This window comes from Terrapene carolina, unplaced genomic scaffold (assembly GCF_002925995.2).
Source record: "Terrapene carolina triunguis isolate 2854851 unplaced genomic scaffold, T_m_triunguis-2.0 Scaffold88, whole genome shotgun sequence".
In the NCBI taxonomy this organism is placed as follows: Eukaryota; Metazoa; Chordata; order Testudines; family Emydidae; genus Terrapene; species Terrapene triunguis.
The window spans coordinates 13338289-13359255 of record NW_020664439.1 but is presented as its reverse complement, the minus strand read 5'-3'; the positions used below and the strand labels follow the sequence as shown (position 1 = coordinate 13359255).

The 20967-nt window shown below is 42.4% G+C and overlaps 1 protein-coding gene across 1 annotated transcript in view; it reads right to left on the bottom strand.

The window, feature by feature from the left end:
• Positions 1-20967, bottom strand: part of SGPP2 (sphingosine-1-phosphate phosphatase 2) — a 79744-nt gene that overhangs the window by 6141 nt on the left and 52636 nt on the right. The window contains exons 3-4 of the mRNA XM_026649905.1: positions 8225-8398; positions 4507-4596 (exon numbers count right to left, since the gene is read on the bottom strand). Of these exons, the coding sequence (XP_026505690.1) occupies positions 4507-4596; positions 8225-8398 (264 nt within the window). The remainder of the gene's footprint in view (positions 1-4506; positions 4597-8224; positions 8399-20967) is intronic.

Sequence of the window (20967 nt, the reverse complement as noted above, 5' to 3'; positions counted from 1 at the left end):
TCAGGTCTATCTTGGGGGGAGACCCATGTCTCAAGAAAGTGAATCCTATTTCATCTTGGGTATTCTTTTGCTTACTTTAATTCCTCTGATTGTTTTGTTTGGATATGATATTCTACCACACTACTTGTCCTTAACTGTTGAATAATATTTGCTGCATACAAATATTGGGCAGTTTTCCACGGCGGGTGAAATGACCCCGATACATAGTTTGTATGTCAGTTTGTAAACCATTTAAAATCCCTTCGGGACTAATGGTGCTATTGGAAAAAACCCAAGATGTATCCGAGAAGATAGGTGCACATTGTAGGCTGCGTATTACAGAACAGAATTTGCTTCTTTTCTGTCTTTGTAACTGTATAATCAGCAATAAATGTATCAATCCTAGAGCTATATTTCTTACACAAATTATTTACTTTGTTTTCAGAGGAAACTCTTTCAGAATTAAATAACAAATTACCTTTAGACTTTTCCTTATATACTGGCCAATGTTTAAGTAGGACAAGATATTATTGCTTTTTAAATCATGGCAGTATATATTGTGAACTGCACTACTGTTGCAAAATTAAATGTGGCTCTCAAGCGACTGTGTGCCTCTACCATCTCATGTAGCTTTTTGGAGACAGGAACATGTGCATTACAGTCAAGGGGAAACTGAGCTCTGCTGTGATCACTAATGCAAAACGGGTTAGTTTGATGCATTAGGAAATTCCCGATGCTGGCACTGAAGGATTAAAAGGATAAAAGCCTTCCCACTGTGTATTTTTAGTGTTGTCTGCAGTTGTGATGTGGTCGGTGATGTGATTCCTTATGCCTCGGTGTTATACTGTTCCACAAATGAAAGTCGGCATACATAGTTTTCATATCCTAGTAGATGCAGATGAATTTTGTCCCCTCCCCCCACCCATTCTACTGATCTTTAAACAGTGCACCAAGTCCTCACTCCTGCAACTGAAGTAAGTGATCAAGGATATCACGAGTTGGCTCAGAGTTTTCAGGCAAAAAATCTGGGGGAGATTTTCATAGATACCACTGGAGGTAGGCCCCAGACTCCCATTGACTCTTGATTGGAGCACCTAATTGCCCTTTATGCCTTTAAAAACCTCCTCCTAATTACAGAATCTCTGCCTCAAAAGTTAATCAAGAGTTTGGTTGTGCCTTTTGAGTGACAAGTATTAGGGGGTAGCTGTATTAGTCTGTATACACAAAAACAACAAGGAGTCCGGTGGCACCTTAAAGACATCTGAAGAAGCAGGGCCAGCTCCAGCGTTTTTGCCGCTTCAAGCGGCGGGGGGGAAGCTGCGATGGGCGGCACTTCAGCGGCAGCTGTACCGCTGCTACTTCATTCTTCGGCGGCAGGTCCTTCCCTCTGAGAGGGACCGAGGGACCTGCCACCGAATTACCGCCAAAGATCCGGACATGCCGCCCCTTTCCGTTGGCCACCCCAAGCACCTGCTTGCTGAGCTGGTGCCTGGAGCTGGCCCTGTGAAGAAGTGAGGTTTTTTACCCACAAAAGCTTATGCCCAAATAAATCTGTTAGTCTTTAAGGTGCCACCAGACTCCTCCTTGTTTTTGAGTGACAGTTTCTCTGATTTACATACAGAATGTCACTAATTCTCACTTTGCTAGTTCTTCACACTTTATAATTTGCAATCCCCCAAAACAGTGGCATCTCCCCACTTCTCAACCAAGGTTCATTATTAGCAGATGTTGTAGAAGGTTCTCATAATAATAGGGGTGCTGGAACAATATGTATAATGAGGGTGCTGAGGGCCATTGAACCAGACTTAAACCCTGTATATGATGGAAACCACTTCAAACCAGGCGGTGCAGCAGCACCTCCAGCACCCCTAATTCCAGCACCTATGTGTATTAGTTAGGGCTTCTCTACACTAACAAGCTATTCTAGTTAACTATACTAGTTAAAGCAGTACAACCCCCTAGAGTGTAAATTCAGTTATTAGTAAAAAGGTGCTTTTACACCAGTATAGCTATTCTCATCCTGTACGGGGAAGAACCATAATGGCGTAAGTCACCATAATGGCATCCACATTAATCCTTCTACAGATATAACTATTTCAATAAAATAAACACACCCCAAAACCATCATGCTCCTAACCAAAATACTTCTACCAATAAAACTGCAAGTATACATCAGACCTTACATTTCCTTACTTTTACAGCCTATACTAAGATACATTTATTACATTGTGTGATATTATTAAAACTCAAAGAAACCAAGTAAATGCTGTGTTGCAATATTCTTGCTAATTTTTGTAAATTACATGTGTTCATTCACTTGCTAAATTTGAGAAATTCAGTAAACCTCAGTGAATCAGCATGTTTTGTGTGAATATTTGCTTGAAGAAAATATTGATTTCACTACAGATGTGTTCATGCACCTTCAGTGCTAGTTTTCCATCAATCGTCTAGTGAAAAATGTAGGTGGACAAAACCTTTGAGGGGAGTAAACTGAGCTCAAATGTGATCATTTGCACCAGAAACCCGATTCTAAGAATTATTGTTTCTGCTTCCTGATGAGCATATGATGTGACCTGTGTCCAAACTTGGATTTAGAATACTGAATAATTGCACTGAACCGCTTGAGGAGCAGTTTTCAGACAGAGTTATTCATAGAAATTTGACAAATTGTTCTGGAATAATGAGTAAAATATTGAGAAGAACCTTAAATTGCTCATGGACAATTTGTGAACAGAAAGAGGCTACATTTGTGAAATAATTGTTCTACATGAATTATTTCCTCCGCTCCACTCACTAGCATGCCATTTTTTAAGACGAAGACTCTCTACTGAAATATGTTTCTTGCTGTTAAACTAAGGAGTTGGGGGTTTAGAGGCAATCTGAGATAGGCACAAAGGGCTTTTTCTTCTTTACCCCAAACTCTATCTGAATTTAGAAAAGTCTCTTTCATTATCATGGAACACCAACGGAAATATGCTAAGAATTTTTACTGATTGACTTAGGGTCACTAGTTAAAGCTAGACTGGAGACATCCTCTCTTTTTTAAGACATTGTTTTGATCCAGTAAGGTTGGAAGGAAAGGTCAGGCCATATCTCATGGACAACCATCATTTTATTAGGAATTTATTTTTTTTACAATGCATCAAATTTATGTCTTCATAACAACTAATACAATTACTTTATTCATAATTCAGACTATACAATATTTCTTCATATACTATTAATGATGCATTATGTAAGTTGAAAATATTTTCATACACTGAATTTCATATTTAGGAAAGTGCTGCACATCTCTGCTAATTACATACCAATTACAATAAAGCTTCCTGTTATTACGGAGGCCACTAATGACTCCTTAATTAAGGTTTACATTGACATGTGTACTTAACAGAAAAGTGCTATTCCCCTTATGTCATAACCTAACTTAGCTCCATGTACACAAACAGGAAACTACCACACACACAATACTGTTAACTTGCTTAAGGACATTTCCTATCAATGCAATCACTGAATGTCCAGGACATCAACAATTAAATCAAGATTCACATTCACACCAACCTCACCTCACCTCACCTGCCTTTTTACCTAAACACCATAATACTCAACACTCCACCAGGCTCCTCAGCTGCACAACAAACTCCCTTTCAGTTACATATTTATCAGCCAAAGTGCACAGATCCAGATTCTCAAATGCACTGAAATACACAAGCTTAACCCCAACTTCAGCTACATTCAGATTTCTCCCTAGAGGAAAATGTATAATGAGTCATTTGTACATGAAAAAGCATGTGGTCAGAATTCAGGTTGTGCATTTGTGTGTGATTATGAGAAACTGGTTGTGTATATTATGGTTAGGTATTGGAATTCAAAGGGAGTTTCTTGTGGAGCTGGAGAGTGTGTTTTGGGGGCAAGGTATGCACAATGAGGTTGGTTTGGGTGGAAATATTGCTTAACTAACAATTTCCTGGATTTTTAATTATTGTGTTTGATGAGAAATGCATTTGGGAAAGTTTTTAAGTTGAAGTTCACAATGCTTTGTGCATGGGATAACCACAGTGACGAGCACTGGCACTCCTCCAGAAGTACTAACTATTGGGCTAGTCTACAGCCACCTTCTACTCGGTCAAACTGTTAATCAACAGAAAGTAGCTTATGACCATGGGAGACAGAGCTTCATGGGAGCAGGACCAACAGTATGGAAGTCGCTAGCAGTTAAAATAACCACTTGCCTTTCCGCATTCAGAGTGAAATGCCAATCCACCTTTTTGTCCTACTGTTCCTATAAGAGTACCATTTATGCACTGTCACTGCAATACTATTTCACACACCTAGAGCTGTGTGTATGTTAAAAAATACCTTTTTAAAATATATTTTTACAGAAAAAATCCCAACATTCCCTCTAGTTGGTAGGGAAGGAAGCCAAAAATATGATTTTTTTTCCCCCCACTCCTCAGAGTGCTTAGATACTAAGGGGATGGGTGCCAGTAAAATAACACAGACAGAAGGACAGTATATCTTTATCCTTACCAGTACAGTGTGCATTCCAGTGTAAAGTCTGCTGAGACACACCAGAGTAGAAAATACAAATGCTGCCATTAGTCCTAACACAAGTGAGTACTGTAGAAAGAAAGAGAAATATTACCAGCATTCAGTTAAGTACATATATTGTCTGTCAGTACCTAAAATAAATTATCCAATGGCCATCACCCACATGGTAATCTAGAATCAGAACGCGAGTTCTAATGTTCCAGAGAGCTAATGTGTATCAGAGTTATGCATTCAGATACTCTCAGGCTGAATGTTGGCGGCACTGTATCATGTTGAAAGCTACGTTATTACTTGTAGCCTGTGGAAGGTCTTAAGATTCCACTTTCCACACTGGAAGCTAGGTCTAATGATGGCATGCATGAGCTATGGACGATATGGCACCTGTAGATTTCTTTTTTCTTAATGTACAATAGAAGATCATCCACAAAATCTAGTAGTTCTTGCACTAAGTGATTATGCATTAGAGAGGGGTTTTTTTTGTTTGTTTGTTTTTTTGTTTTTTAGAAAAAAGCAAGGTACAGAGCAGTTGTTCAAGTGATTGCCTGAGAGCGAAATGTGATACCCCTACTGTCTGACACAAACTGTGATCAATAGTTCTCGGGGGGGTGGGGCGGGGGGGAATCAATGGCTAGCCTAAAACTGTACTCCAGTTATTATAGCAGTCTAACCGTAATATCAAACTTTCTTGTGTCATCTAGGGTTTATATAAGGTTTATTCATTTTATTCTTTCTCAGAATGGCCTTACCAACATGGAATCAACTATTTAAATGGTTTGGTAAAGTATTTTCAGATTATAGAGAGGCGAGAAATCCTTGGTAGAGAACTAGGTTAATGGATTAGCCTTTCACCCCTTCATTCAAATCCTGATTTAGGTCATCCATGAAAATGAGTCTGATGGCCTCATCTTCGCGCCAACAGGACATTTGTCCGTATAACAAAAATCATCACTCGATTGGCACACTTGACTCAGGAGAGTGCCATGACTAGATGGATGGTATGGGGTGATTGTAGGTCAGGTCAGAAATGCTTTAGCAGAGCTATACGTTTGACAATTTACTGATGTGGCCCCACAGTCACTGTAGTATCCAAGACCCTCCTGTGGAAAGCTTGATCTGTGACTGCACACACTGGTCTGACTCCCTTTAATGCTGTTTTCCCCTCACCCTCCTGAGCCTCAGTGTTACCTCCTAAATAGAGTATTCCCAATTTATTCCTTCCTCCTCACACAGTTCCGGGGCTGATGAAGGACTACTAATGATCAATTGCAGCTCTAGATGACATCAAAGGAATGTACCAGTAGATATTTTCTAATGGAAACAATTTAAAAAATTGTTTTATGGTGGTCTGTATTTTACAGTAAGTACAATACAGCTATTCAGAAGATATAGGTTGCAATATTAGTGCACAAATTCATATATGGGTGAAAATAAAGAACTGTAATGACTAAGTTAGTATGGATGTGTACTGCTGTCCTCTGCTGGGCAGGGTCAGAACTGCCTAAGTGGGTGCCGTGGCCCGGTACTGCTAACAGATAAAGAAGTTTTCCTTTAGTTCAAGTAGTAGGGTTTAGCACAGGGGTGGGCAAAATACGGCCCATGAGCCAGATCTGGCCCATCTAACATTTCTGTCTGGCCTCCTCTGCCCCCTCGCAATCTCCGAGTCTGGGCCACTAAAAGTCCCGTGGTGCAGCGGGGTGCTCAGGCAGGCTGCCTGCCTGCCATGGCCCCACACCGCTCCCGGAAGTGGCTGGCTGCTACTGGCACATCTCTGTGTGCCCCTGGCGGGGGGAAGGCTGCTCTGCCCCACCCCCAGCACTGTCCTCACAGCTCTCATTGCCTGGAAACCGGCCAATGGGAGCTGCGGGGGTGGTGCTTGCGGGCTTGGGCAGCACACGGAGACCTGCTGCCCCCCTTCCCCCAAGGAACGCGCAGAGACGTGCCAGCAGCAGCCAGCCGCAGCCACTTCCTGGAGTGATGTGGGGCCACTGCATGCAGGCAGCCTGCCTGAGCCCTGCTACGCCATCAGCTGGGAGCCACCTGTGGTAAGCGCCTCCTGGCCAGAGCCTGCACCTCACACCCCCTCCTGCACCCCAATCCCCTGCCCCAGGTCAGAACCCCCTCCTGCACCCAAACTCCCTCCAAGACCCTGCACCCCAATCCTCTGCCTCAGCCCAGAGCACCCTCCTGCACCAAACTCCCTCCCAGAGCCCACACCCTTCACCCTCTCCTGCACTCCAACACTCTGCACCAGCCAGGAGCCCCCTCCTGCACCCAAACTCTCTCCCAGACCCTGCACCCCCTCTTGCACCCAAATCCTCTGCCCAGCCCAGATCCCCCTCCCAGACCCTGCATCCCCTCCATTAATATAGTAGAAATGTGCGGCCCGTGACAACTTACCAAAATTCATGGAGTGGCCCCCCTGTGAAAATTCTTGCCCGCCCCTGGTTTAGCAGGAGTAAGACCAGAGCTCTAGGCATGCTGTCATTATGAACTCCTGGTAGCCATGTTATATAGCATAGTGGCAAATGTGAAGTTCTAAGTCCTTAGGTCCTAAGTTTGTGACAATTTCTTCATTTTTATAGAACAGTAGCACATGGCCTGTTTTTCTAAGGTGCTGAGTTCGCACACCCCCTTGAAATCCATGTTCTGCAGCTTTGCCAATTGGGTCACTATACAAAGATTATGTCCTCAATAGAGCAAGAAGAAAGACGTTGTGCCTCACGCTCACATTGATTGTACACCCTCACTATGTACTATTCAAGTGAGTTTCTCTAGTTCTTGTCAATATTTTAAAGGTACATGGTAACAAGAAGAGGAAAATCTACACCCAGCCTGACTTGTCAAACCTGACTTCCCCAATGAGTCTTTTTGATGAGGATTCTCTGAGCAGCCCACAATAATAGTGAGTGTGCAGTGAACTGGACAGTGTTACTTGTCCATCAGGTCTTGGTAATATTTTCCAATAATATGTTATAAAATATTTTAACAACTATTAATTTGAAAAGTGCAACAGGACCATTAAAGGGATTAAATTTTTAGAGGAATTTCACAAAAATATTTCTTCTGCATCCGACATTATCATTGTCAACGGCAGTAGAGAGCCCCTCTGGTGTCCATGGGACTTTGGTTGTAGTGTGCACGTGAGGAATTGCAATGTAACTACACCGCTACCTCGATATAACGCGACCCGCTATCACACGAATTCGGATATAACGCGGTCAAGCAGCGCTCTGGGGGGGGGGCGGGGCTGCGCACTCCGGTGGATCAAAGCAAGTTCAATATAACGCGGTTTCACCTATAACACGGTAAGATTTTTTTGGCTCCCGAGGACAGCGTTATATCAAGGTAGAGGTGTATTTCAGTGTAACTGTACAATACAAGACATACTTCATACTATGACTGTTGTGAAGAGTTCCTTCTGAGCGATGCAGTTTAAGTGGTCAGTACTTAGTGAAAACACAGAACATTTCCCTGAAGCTTAACACAGTAACAAAGCCCAACAATGACACTGAGCTAGTGCCATCCCAAATGAGTTGGGAAATTTTCTACAACAGTTCTTGTCATATCTAGTATTAACCCATTACAACAGTAGAAGGTAGGAGTGAGTAATGATGGAAGTCTTGGTGGGTAAAAGCATTGGACCTTTTCATGCTCGCTGCCATTCAATGGGATCAGACGCATGCTTGTTCCTCCTTACCTTGTTTTGGTTTATTGTTGCAATACAAAATGTGAAGGAAATGGATGTAGCTGCCATGGCATGGGTGGATGGCATTCCATATTCTGCTCTCATTTCCAGCTTCACAACAGGCGGTGAATGAGGACGAGGCCACTTCAGAATGTCCTTAGTGACTTGGCCTATGTACATAACAATCTGGGGGGAAACAAAGCACATAATTAGCTAGACCTGTTAAGGTGAGGGAATTCTCACTCCACTCACACAAAGGCCTAATTTCAGTCTCAGCTACATGGGCAACTATTGCAGCATATCATGTAAAATCCACTAGTCTGAGATCAGAATTTATCCCCAGAATAACTGAAGAGTACTTCATTATACTCGCACACGAGAGGAACAGCGGTTTTACTGCACAGTGTTGTCAGTGGATCAGATCTGGGACCAGAAGGATGTTACTCAGAAGAGGTACAGCATAGATAAGCAAGTCACAGTATGAGACAAGTGGCTCCCAACCTCCAGCATCATTTGTTTCCTCTCCACTAACGTATTATTAAACATTTATTTTAAATGTAAAGGTTTCTCCTCCTCCATTCACAACCACTCGACTCTGAGCAAAGAGGCAGATTACAGACTTCCTTATTACACATTTTTCAGGCCCATGAAATTATCATGTTTCATCTTTGAAATATACACTTAATTTTTTTTTAAGTTCTCCCTGCAAGGATCAATTCCACCCTGATGTCTGGCATTTTTCAATTCTGCCAGCGCCACAACGTGCCATCAAAACACCATCTAGAAGCACCCACAGGCAGTGGTGGGTATACTGTTTTGACATCTTTGGGTAGACACAGTGGAGAAAGCAGGATAGGCAGTACTATGCAAAGTTTCTCCTCCTGCCAGACTTCCTGGTAACAAAGAGCTTTCATGCACTGCTTGGACAATTCCAAGTAACTGAACCACTTTGTAATACCAGAAAGAGTTAGGTCAGGGAACTATTAATATGTTATTAACCACTGAAGCATAGATGTTGTTTGAAATATTTTTATTAATCAAAGGGAAGAAAAAAGTTATCCTCTCAAGCAGTTATTGCTTGTAAGCAGGTAGAGAAACTAAAAGAAAAGATATAGCTGTTGTCAGTGAAGTCCCCCACCTCCCCCAAATGGATAGTACTTGTGATCAGAAAATAAAATAAGTTAACATAGCAGAAGACAAACATAGATTCCAACTTTAGGCTTCAGCTCAACCCATGGTCCTGGGTGTGGTGTGTGCTCTTCCCAAAAACAGGATTATAAACCACCACCCTTCAAGCCATCTGAGCATCTGTGTAAGAGGGAGAAGCTAAGCAGAAGTTAATTCTTTATTCATTAAGGATCAGGTAGTGCTTCAGCACCCTTTCCCAATTACAGTGATGGAAACCTGAAGGCCCTGTGCTCTCTGCGCCTCTGACTATGAGGTTACTATATAAAATATTGCTTTTGAAACAAGTCTGCTTAGAATGTTAGTATGTCCTTTGCTGCCGGGTATCAGCATTTTTAAAGAATGGAAAACAAACCTTCTTTAGCCTTTTTTGCCATGAGGATGGTGCAGCTAGAGATATGCAAAGTAAGTGTCATAAAACAAAATAAAAACTCTACATAAAAATTAGATTCAGCTGTGACTGTCTATCATGGAAACTATTCAATTACCATATACGATGATTCTTTGTTCTGCCTCTAGCACTGCATGACGAGAAGTTTTCTTAAAAGCATAATTTTTTTAAACTGGTCTTGGTCATGAAATATTTATAATAGTGCTAAGGTTGTTTTTATTTCATTTTCTATTTCAGAAGTGATTTCTCCTTATAAAGAGAGGCCTTGAGACTCAGGAACCTGCACTCAATCTACTTTTGAAAACAAAATCTGGCCTATACCAGGTAGCTATGAGACCAGACCATTATGTGATCAAAATGTCATAACCAAACATCCCCTGAACTTTGGGGAAATAAAGATCTGGGTCCTCTCTCTGTTGGAGGGGACAGACCCTAGTAAAAATGATTCCCTTGAGGTTTTATATCATTTAACCCCTTTGTTGTCTCATGAATTAGTATATATGGCCAATTTAATATCATCAATATGGCCCTACTGATCTTTTCCATTTCACAGTAGTATTCTAGGAGTGGGTTTTAAACAGTTTGTGCCCCAGACTGTTCACAGCATACAGTGGGTCAAAGAGAGATGAAAATCTTAGTGGATTTCTGTAGTTTAAAATTCTGTGCCATTTCCAAGCAGCGGAGCATTTCCATGAACCGATTAAATTCCAGAACTAAAAGCAAAAATTCTCTCTGATGGGTCGGGAAATGTATTCCACTATTATTATGAAGCTACTGTTTTTGGCATTAGCCTTGAGTTAAGGCAGGGCAAGCCATGCTGAGCTGGATTATTATTGACGTGAAAGCAGAGGTGGGAAGTCCCATGCAAATGCAATATAATGAATGGAAGTAATTAAGTTTCATCTCTAATGTTTTTTAAATGACAGCGTAGACTAGAAAACACGTCATTTTAAAATTTAAAAGCTCATGCTGCTACCATTATATATTAGGCAGTGGGAGGCATACGCTGAGCCTTTGGGCGTGTGCCTAAGAAGTCAATGTGCTTGTACTGCCTAGAACAGTGTAATGAGGACAACACTGTATTGAGGGCAAAGATACTGCAAGTCTCCTATAATCCAAGCTTTCTTTAGGAAGGGTGAGGGTGATGTGGGTAAGTCAAGATAGGGAGGGGGGGAAACCTGGAGGCATGGGAGTGGTAGTACCAAGATAAAAATCTAGACAGCAGGGCACTTCATCTTCAATCCTTGACTTGAATCGCTTATTTGCAAAGTGTCTCAGAACCTGTGATGGCTGTGGAACAAGTTTAGCATAGCTAGAGATGGCCACAACCATAGATCAAGTAATTTGGGGATTGGGTAAGGTCACAAGATCACAGGAAAGTGTAACAGGTTCCTTTGCGAAGGCTGGGAATTGGCATTTCAGTGGAGGCTCTCCAGTTGTAGTTCTTTTTTCACTCTAAATAGAAGACATTTGCTCACACTTCCAGAGGCACCTCAGACTCCACACAAGGACAGCTCTTGTAAGAACTGTAGGTCAGGTTCTGTTCTTGGTTACACTGATATACGTCAGTGAAAGAATTTGGCCAAGAGACAGTCAAGTCTGAAAAATATTCTACAGCAATGACCAGCAAATATAGATGACTGCAGCAAGATAGACACATATGGTTGGTTTTACAATTAAAAAGTATGCACCATAAAAGTAAGTTTTTTCTATACTTTCTCAGAGCCTTCCTATGAATTTTCAACATATCTCCCAGTTGTCTTCACAGGAGTGTAGAAAAAATTAGGATGTTGGTGGGGCTGACTATAAAACATTCCTACTGTTCCTGATCTTGCCTATGGCAAAACTTTGCCAATCTCACAAGAATCTTGAGAACTTCTGTAAGTAAAATCCATTCCAACAGACCCCACATGCCTGCAAAACTTTCCATCCAACAATCTCTCCTGGAAAATCTACCTACTGGCCCCCACCCGAAAGCTTAGAAAGGAAAAAGGAACAGGCTTTGAAAAGTTGGGTGAGAAGACAAAATTTGTCATTATACAAATATACAGAAAAAGAATTAGCCAGAGCCTCACAAAAAGAAACCTTTGCCCAAGCGAAGCATCATTTCCCTGCTTTGGTGCTCAATTTTGTTTCTTTCCTGTGTGGCTAGTGTTCAACAGGTAGCTAGGGAACTATGTTTTTGGCTTTAACTGCTTTGCTTCTAAGTTTATTTCTAGGATGCACTCTGTTCCGTTCAATTTCTGAGTGATGCAGATCAATTGCTTTTTTTCCCTGCAGTTCTGGTGGAAAACAACATACAGGCAATTTCAGCATAAATCATTTTAATTTGCACATTAATAAATGTATTTTGTTTGTCTTGGCGTGTGGAATTTGTCTGAACCTAAAGACTCCTCTTTTTTCCATTACTGAAGTAAGAAAATCAAGAAACATAATGGATTGTGCAAGACATAATTAACTTGAGGAGACAGTTACAAAGCAATGCATGGGGATTTAAGTTGAGTGATTCATGAAATGTGGTGGGAGGAGCATGGCTAATTCCCTTTACGTTGTTTTGAAAACTTAAGGAAGTGTGTCTAAATACAAGGTACCTCACAGTTTGGGGCTGTTTTGCTTTTGCAGCATAGTGTTTTTAACTCTTTCATTCCTGAATTATTTGCAAGCCAAGTTGGGATGCAAGTTCTTAAGGGAAAATGGGACTACTGAGGTTAGTATGGAAACAATAGAGATTGGATATTGGCAGGAGGGAGGGATGAAGAGCAGAAGGAACTCTGAGGCATCTGGGAAGTGAGACGGTTGGATGGAGTCATGTCCAAGATCACAGTGGAAGGACTAAGGCAGCTAACGGTTGGGCCAGGTGCATATTCAGAGGCAGAGGGTTGAGTGAGCAGAGTCAGGCTTTTTCCCCTCCTCTTTATATAGTAAGGCACGCACAGTACCACTTCTCGGCAGTGTCCTAAACTGCCTCCCTCACAGGGGTGTCATGGGGCCTCATTAATGCTTATCTGAATTCATTTCCTCTTTCTGGCACAGATTCCCAACATGACCCTAGCCAGATTACTTTGTCTCACCAGGCCTCTGTACCTTATCTGTACAATGGGGATAACACATCTTTTCTGTCTGAGTTTAGATTGTACGCTCTTCCAGGCCAGGGCCAACTCTTACTATGTGTTGTACAGTGAGTAGCACAAGGCCCCAATCTATCATACTACCCCTCAAACTCCTACCCCTCCTTCTCCCATATAGATGAGTTAAAGATAGTAAAGAGCTGGATTGAAGAAGAGTATGTTGCAATTACAGCCAAAGAAAGTAGATGGTCTAGCACACCTTGCAGGACTACTGTATTATAGGTAGCTTGTTCCATAGTCAAAGCCCAAAGGGATTACAACAATATCCTAGTTCTAGCTTTCAACAAGTGGCATCATGACTAGAGACGTACTTTGCACAGTAGGTGAAATGTCAAACGGTCTGGCATAGATCTTCACTGAAGCTTGAGATTTAGCTTATGACTCCCATAATATTGCAGCTGTAGAATTATAGTGTTTTATACTATTAGCACTGCATTTGTACATACTGCTGAGAAGGGGGCCTGCTGAGGGTTACAGGAAAGAGAGTGGTTTTCTCCCCCCCCTCCCCTCCCCTCCCAAGTCAAAGTTTTTTTCCATGTCCTTCTGTGAAAAGGAGCTCTGCTCTCTCCATGCTGCAGTGCAGGTGTGAAGACACTGAGCATCACATTGCAGTCATTTTATTTTCCTGAAGTCAAAGCGTGTTCAGAGTGTTCTTACTGAACATTCATCTCTGCTATTTCAAAGCTAAATTTCTTCAAACTAGCGCGCGCGCACACACACACACACACACACACACACACACACACACACACACACACACACACACACACACACACACACACACACACACACACACACACACACACACACACACCCTCCAGATTCAGGACTATGCATGTATTAGGTCTGCACTTTTTTAAAATGAAAGCTGTTTGAACTGGGTGCAAGAAATATGAAAAATTACTTAGGTGAAAGTTGTACCCTTCGCTTCCATTCTGCACTGAGAATTCAAATAGTTGAACTAAGTGAGAGGAACACTTGAAAACTTCCCCTGGCCCTGGGGCCCAGAATGTCTGTCGGTGGGCCTGCTTGACAATGAGCAGCAACAACAAAAGGATAGTAACAGCAAGTCATGCGTTGACAAATCATCACTTCTAGCAGTCCCTACCCCTTCATCTGAAACAGCCACCTGACCAGTGTCAAGAACAGAATGCAACTCCACAGCAATTTGCATTTTTAAATAGTGATAAAGACTAAATCAGCCTGGATTTGAAATTTGCTTTGTTGTAGTCACATTAAGGTACTCTCCTCATCTACATCTGGGGACTTTCTTATCTGTGAATGTCCCATTCCTCCACCATTTGTTGGATATCCCAACTATGGAGTGCCCTACTGGTCTACTCAACCCTTATGTGATATGATGGGACCCCAGGAACTCGTCTGCAGAACCATGCTGTTAGATTTTTCAGATGGTGGTTTAAACATTGGCCTAATTCTGTCCCATTTGAAATCAATCAAACTCCCATTCACTTTAATGGAAGCAGAGTAGGACAATGATAAGCACTCTTGAAATTCCCCACCCTTAGAATTTAGCAGTGCTCTAGGCTTTCCATTAATGCCATTCCACACATACAAACCTTGGAACTCCCAAGATCCTCTGCTGTTTTAAGAATTGCTACTTAAAAAAAAAAAAAAAAAAAAACAAAAAAAAATAAAATTTTAAAAAAAAAAAAAAAAAAAAAAAAAAAAAAAAAGACTAGTGCGAGTTCTAACTAGTAACTGTGAGGTCTGTTGCAAAATACTCCCTATCTTTCAAAATTCAGTAATCAAACACGGATAACGTAACCCATAATGTACTATTAACTTTGACAACTCTTGCTTTAATACGTAGTGCCTCAGTGCAATAGAAATGGTATTTTGTCTTCTGTAGAGGTTTTAAAGCCCTAGAACTCCCTTTATTACATTGCTTCTAAAATGGGAGACATCACAGTGTTTGCTTGTGAATTGCTGAGTGTGGGTTTCAAGGCCTAGCTCTGTTTTCATATATGTATGTTACGCAAAAAGGCACTTATTTTGAATTTCTGAATAACACCCAACATATCTTCTACACTGTATTAAATACGCATTTTTGGGGGGAAATCCTGCCTTGAAATCACCTCCCTTGATCTAGTGGAGCAGGTACATTGTGTGGGAAGACAGGATGGACCCTTTGTGCACTGCCAGAAAGGAGGCCTGGAGAAGGCTGAGGGATCCATTACTATGCAGAAGTACTGGTCAGTGCCATGTTTTAAAGGGGGAAACATAGTGGCTGAGAGAGCCATTGCAGCACCTTAGTTTGCAATAGCAGCTCTGTCTCCAAAGCTTGAAAGGCAGAGGGTTCCTCCCACCCATGGGTGCCAGAGTTCTACATTGTGCAGCTGGCTGCTTGACCTTTAGGTGGGACTAGTTTTACCACTTCTCATAAAGACAATAATGAGTGCACATGTCTTTCCACCATTATTTACTTGTAGGTTTTTTTGTGTTTTCAGCATGTATACCAGTGTTGATATCATTTCAGTCCTGCTTTATATAACCAAAAAAAAGGGTTCTCATGTATCTTAAGTTCATACTCAACTAAATGATCCTGCATTTTAAATAGTTCTCTCTCATATGTCACCATATCAGTCATTGCCTTTAACCGTTCTTCCTCTGCAGGATGCATGCAGATTGTATCGACACACATGATATCCGTTAAATACCTCAATGAGTGTGAAGTGCTTTTGAGATCTACTAATTTAAAAAGAAGCTATATAAGAGCTAGGTATTATATACACACTCCTACACACATATACAAAGTGTGTGTGTACACACAACACACACAATATATGGTGTGGGAAGAGATAGGGAGTCTAAGTTCTCATCCCTCATATTGTTACAGTGGTTCCACAGAATCATCACATAAGTCCCACTTGAGTAACTATTGATGGAAAAAAGTCTGAGAATACAATAGAGAAAATAATTCGTCTAGACAGTGGCTTGGTACCTTAATATAATAAGTGGCACTATTTTTGCTGCAGTTTCTTCTGTGCGAATACGTAATTTCCCATTTTACAATATTTGCACAGTATTACCAGGTTTCTGAAGTTGGTTGTTACATTTGTGAACTCTTCGGTGACTACATCTAATCCTAATCATTCTGTTGTGCAGGCCATTATCCTGATATAAAAACAGCAACCTACTTCTAATTGAGGTCTCCAAGAAAATCTACTGTGAGAGCTTTAGTATGTGAGCTAGAAGGGCCCATTGTTCCACAGATGTTTGAAGACTTGGCAGAGCACTTTGATCAGTCTTTTCTATTTTTATACTCTGAAATATTCTTTTGCTATCTAACAAAGGAGCCAGAATGCATCCATTACATTTTATTTTCAGCTTTCTATTTTGAGTTCTTCTTATCTGATCTATTGATCCATTAATGAAAGTGAAGAGAATATACGTGGGGTCAATGACATTGGTGAATTTTTCCTTGAGGCTTCTGTGACGTTGTGCAGTCTATATGGTTTTATAAAAACATGATAATAAGTGAATATAATGTAACTGGGATAGTTTTAGAAACATTTGACAATAAGTGAATATAATGCAACTGGGGTATGCTTTGTGCAAAAGGTCTCTTGTAAGGTATGATTACAAAGCTCATAATCTACTGAGTGTGATCATCCTATTTGTAGAAATGTACCACTCTTGTATCTAAAACTAGAAATATAAAACATAACTCTGAGGGCCTATTGTAATTATGTAAAGTGTGGGCCATTAATGATGGTTTGGAATCTTGATGACTCCCATTGTCTGCAGATGGCTGTTTACCTGTGAGTCTCCCTGTATATGTGTGTGCTGGCAAGTGAGTAATGAAGTCTTGCAGTGACATGTGATCATGTCACCTGAACTGGAATCCATCTTTAACCTGGTGCTTTTCCAGTGAGGGGGGGTGGAAACCCAGAGGGACAAAGGGTTCCCGCCTTATGCAAAAGATATATAGGGGTGGAACAGAAGAGAGAGGGAGAGGAGCCATCATGAAGAATCCCCTAGCTATGACCTGAGCTGCAACAAGAGCTGTACCAGGGGAAAGAATTGTGCCCAGGCCTGGAAGGTGTCCAGTCTGAGAAAAACTTACTGAAGCATCTCTGAGGGTGAGATTATCTGTATTCAGTTTGATTAGGCATAGATTTGTGCATTTTATTTTATTTTGCTTGTGACTTACTTTGTTCTGTCTGTTACTACTTGGAACCACTTAAATCCTACTGTCTGTATTTAATAAAATCATTTTTTATTTAGTAATTTACTCAGAGTATGTATTAATACCTGGGGGAGCAAACAACTGTGCATATCTCTCTATCAGTGTTATAGAGGGCGAACAATTTATGAGTTTGCCCTGCATAAGCTTTATGCAGGGTAAAACGGATTTATCTGGGTTTAGACCCCATTGGGAGTTGGGCATCTGAGTGCTAAAGACAAGCACACTCCTGTGAGCTGTTTTTAGGTAAACTTGCAGCTTTGGGACAAGTGATTCAGACCCTGAGTTTGTGTCTGGAGCCAGACTGGAGTGTCTCGCTCAGCAAGACAGGGTGCTGGAGTCCTGAGCTGGCAGGGAAAACAGAAGCAGGGGTAGTCTTGGCACATCGGGTGGCAGCTCCCAAGGGGGCTTCTGTGATCCAACCCATCACAGCTTCTACTTACTCTGGCTGCCTGACTTTGAACCTGTGGGTCTGCCTTTCTTTCTAAAGCATTTGTGTAGACTGGCACCAGAAATCCTGCATATCCACTTTCTTTCCTAGATTAACACACTCCTATTAGCAATTAGGCTGCTTTTGTTTTAACATGGCTGTTGTATCTGGACAGAAATGACATTAGAGCATCAAACATATTGGAGAGTGAAAATGTAAGGACTGGCATCATTTGCAAGTGATATTTGCTACAAATAAGCTGGCTAGGAGAAGGAAAGGTAGAAAGACAAAACCCGTGAAAGCAGTATTTATTTTTCAGACTTATAAAATGGATGTCTGACTCTAGGTGCACGTACAGAGATTAAAACAAAAATCTAGGATGCATTGCTTTACAGATCACACTATCCAGCCTTTTCCCTCAAAAGCCTGAGTGAACAGATGAACCATGCAACCCATACATTTAACTGCTTGATTCATTGAGAGGGAGACCTGAAACTGTGGAGAGACTAAGGGAGTATATTCTTTCAGGGGTATATCTGGTTCCTTGTGCCAAGCCCAAGAACAAGGGGTTAGCCTAAGGTTGTAGACCTGTTGTTTTGTGGTACACAGCTATTAGTCTCTGCTGGCTACTGCCCTCCTCCTCAAAAAGGGAATGGCTGGTGGATCCACTTTGGGGATTCAGTGCATCTACTCCTATCATCCACCATTCCATCAGTCTACCCCCTACAGATCTCCAAAGAAACAAGCATGGTGTCCTCGTGGACATGTTCTCCATGATGCCTGCATAAACCTGGCATTCTTTCCCCTGCGTGCTCTCCTCTTCCTACCTGCACATCATTCACTCTGCAAATTCCTACATAGGCAGGGCTCTCAGTGGCTGCAGATGCAGCAGGATTGGTCCTTCAGTACATTGTGCATAACATAAGATATATTGTAACACTAAAGCAGTTCATTTATTTAAATGGACCAGATCATTTTAGATGCCACAGTACTTGGCATTAGGGTGACTAGGTGTCCAGTTTTCGACTGGAACACCCAGTTGAAAAGGGATCCTGGCAGCTCCGGTCAGCACCACTGACCGGCCGTTGACTGTCCAGTTGGCGGTGCTGCACAGTGGGGCTGGCAGGCTCCCTGCTAGCCTCCACGCCACGCGGCTCCCGGAAAGCAGCCGGCATGTCCCCCCTCCACTCCTATGTGGAGACAAGGGGCTTTGTGGCCAATGGGAGCTGCAGGGGCAGCACCTGCGGATGGGGCAGCACACAGAGCCGCCTGGCTGTGCCTCCACATAGGAGCCGGAGGCGGGACGTGCCACTGCTTCTGGGAGCTGCTTGAGGTAAGCGCCGCCCGGAGCCTGTACCCCTGAGCCCCTCCTGCCCCCCGAACCTCTCCCGCAGCCCTGATTCCCTGCTCGCCCTCCAAACCCCTCAATCCCAGCCCAGAGGGGTGGAGTGAGCGGGGCAGGGCCTCGGAGAAGGGGTGGGACATGGGCGTGGCCTCAGAGGAGGGGTGAGGCTGGGGGGGCAAGGGTGTTCGGTTTTGTGTGAATAGAAATTTGGCAACTCTACTTGGCATGAGGGTTTCCTGGTACAGTGACTTCCACAGACTGGCTACTGGAAAAAGTAGTAGTTTCTTGTAAATCAGTTCCGTATGCAATGCTCATTATTTTCCTCAGAATGCCACAGTCGCCTCCACAAAGTTAATTATAATTCACTATTCCCCCTTATTGATCGTACCAATTTTACACACAACTCCCACTTATTACTTCATTCCTCTCTCCCCATCTCATCTCATCCTTGTTGCCCAAAGCTTTACCTCCTTTTTAAAGGATGACCAGAAACCAACAGTATTACTGAAACAAGTAGCAGCCCCCGACAACTGTGTATTGATGTGCCATTTCCTCATGCTCTTTTTAAACACGTGCCCTGCCTTACCTGCTTTTTACATGGATGATTTGCAACAAAGAAACAGAGTGCCTGGCAGTTGCTACAACTGCTGAGACTGCTGGAGCCACATTTCTACATCTCACCCTTATTCATTATCCAAGTTAAAATAAAGGCCTGGGGAAAAAATCAAAGTAGAAAAGAAGGGAAAGCACCATTGACTCTTCCAGTAGCTCCAGTTCCCTAACCTTTGTAATAAGCATGGAGTTATTAAATATGATCATTTCATAAGGGCTATTTATCACACATAGTAGTCACCGTCTAGAGAGGCGGAACAGCAACCTTTCCATGACCTTTTTGCAAAGAATGTTTTACCACAGCTAGCCAAGGGCTTCAGGGCAGTTAACCAGTTCAAACGGTGCAACTATTGCTCATGGTGTCTCTTGAGTTTCCCTATCCCACTGTGAAAGGGTGAACTGCTTTAGGCATAACATTACAGCTTCTGATGAACAGAAGATAAAAAACCAACCACCTTTTAAAGCTACATTCTTTTTTAGATTCCTTTATTTGTGAATCAGAGGTAATAGTTTAAGCAAACACTCTCAAGGGTGTGCAATATGTAATCTGCTTCCTGTACACATTTATTATGTGCAGCACAGATAACAAAGCCTATGTAAAAGGTTAGCTGACACTGTCCATTATACAACCCTGTTTTCAGTTGCTTATAACTTTGTCAAACCATTTGGGGTGGAAGTTTTCCTTGCTGGGTGTTTGCCTCAGGTATTTTAGTTTTTGTTTGTTTGAAAAGTTTCAGCTAAAATGGTTCAATTGTTTCTAAGACTAAGTTTAGGAAAAAATGGTTTTGCCCATGGTTGCGTGTGGGTTGTTTTGTTTTGTTTTTTGTTTTTGTTTTTTTAAAGTCTTGCAGCTCTTTCATTAAGAAACACTAGCACCTCTCTGTGTTTTTGAGCAGGGACTTGAAATTTGGCAGTGAGATCCACCCTCACCTACTCAAGATTTTGCTGCAACTAGACAGTAATGGTGTGTCAACACTGGATCAGTTGTATCATTCAGATACATTCAAATTTTTCATCTGAGATTAGCTCATAGTTGGTAACAGGGCCTGTTCTGGCTTTTTTGCAGCCCCAGGCAAAAAAGTCTCCCGCCGCCCCCCGTCCCGCGGGGAGGGCACCGAGCCCGGCCGCGGCCCCGCTCTCCCCGACCGCCTGGAGCGCCGGGAGGAGGGCGGAGAGCCCGGCCGGGGCCCCGCTCTCCCCGACCAGCCGGAGTGCCGGGGGCAGGGCGGCGAGCCCAGTCGCAGCCCCGCTTTCGGGCCGGAGCGCCATGCCGCCCCCCTCCAGGTGCCGCCCCAAGCACATGGTTGGTGGGCTGGTGCCTGGAGCCGGCCCTGGTTGGTAAATGTCTTATTCCCCATTTTTCCTCATAAAAGCATCAACTTTTTTTAAAAAAAAAATTAAGAGGAGTAACTAAAGCTGCAAACTGTGGGCTGCACATAAAATGGGAGATTTTGTCT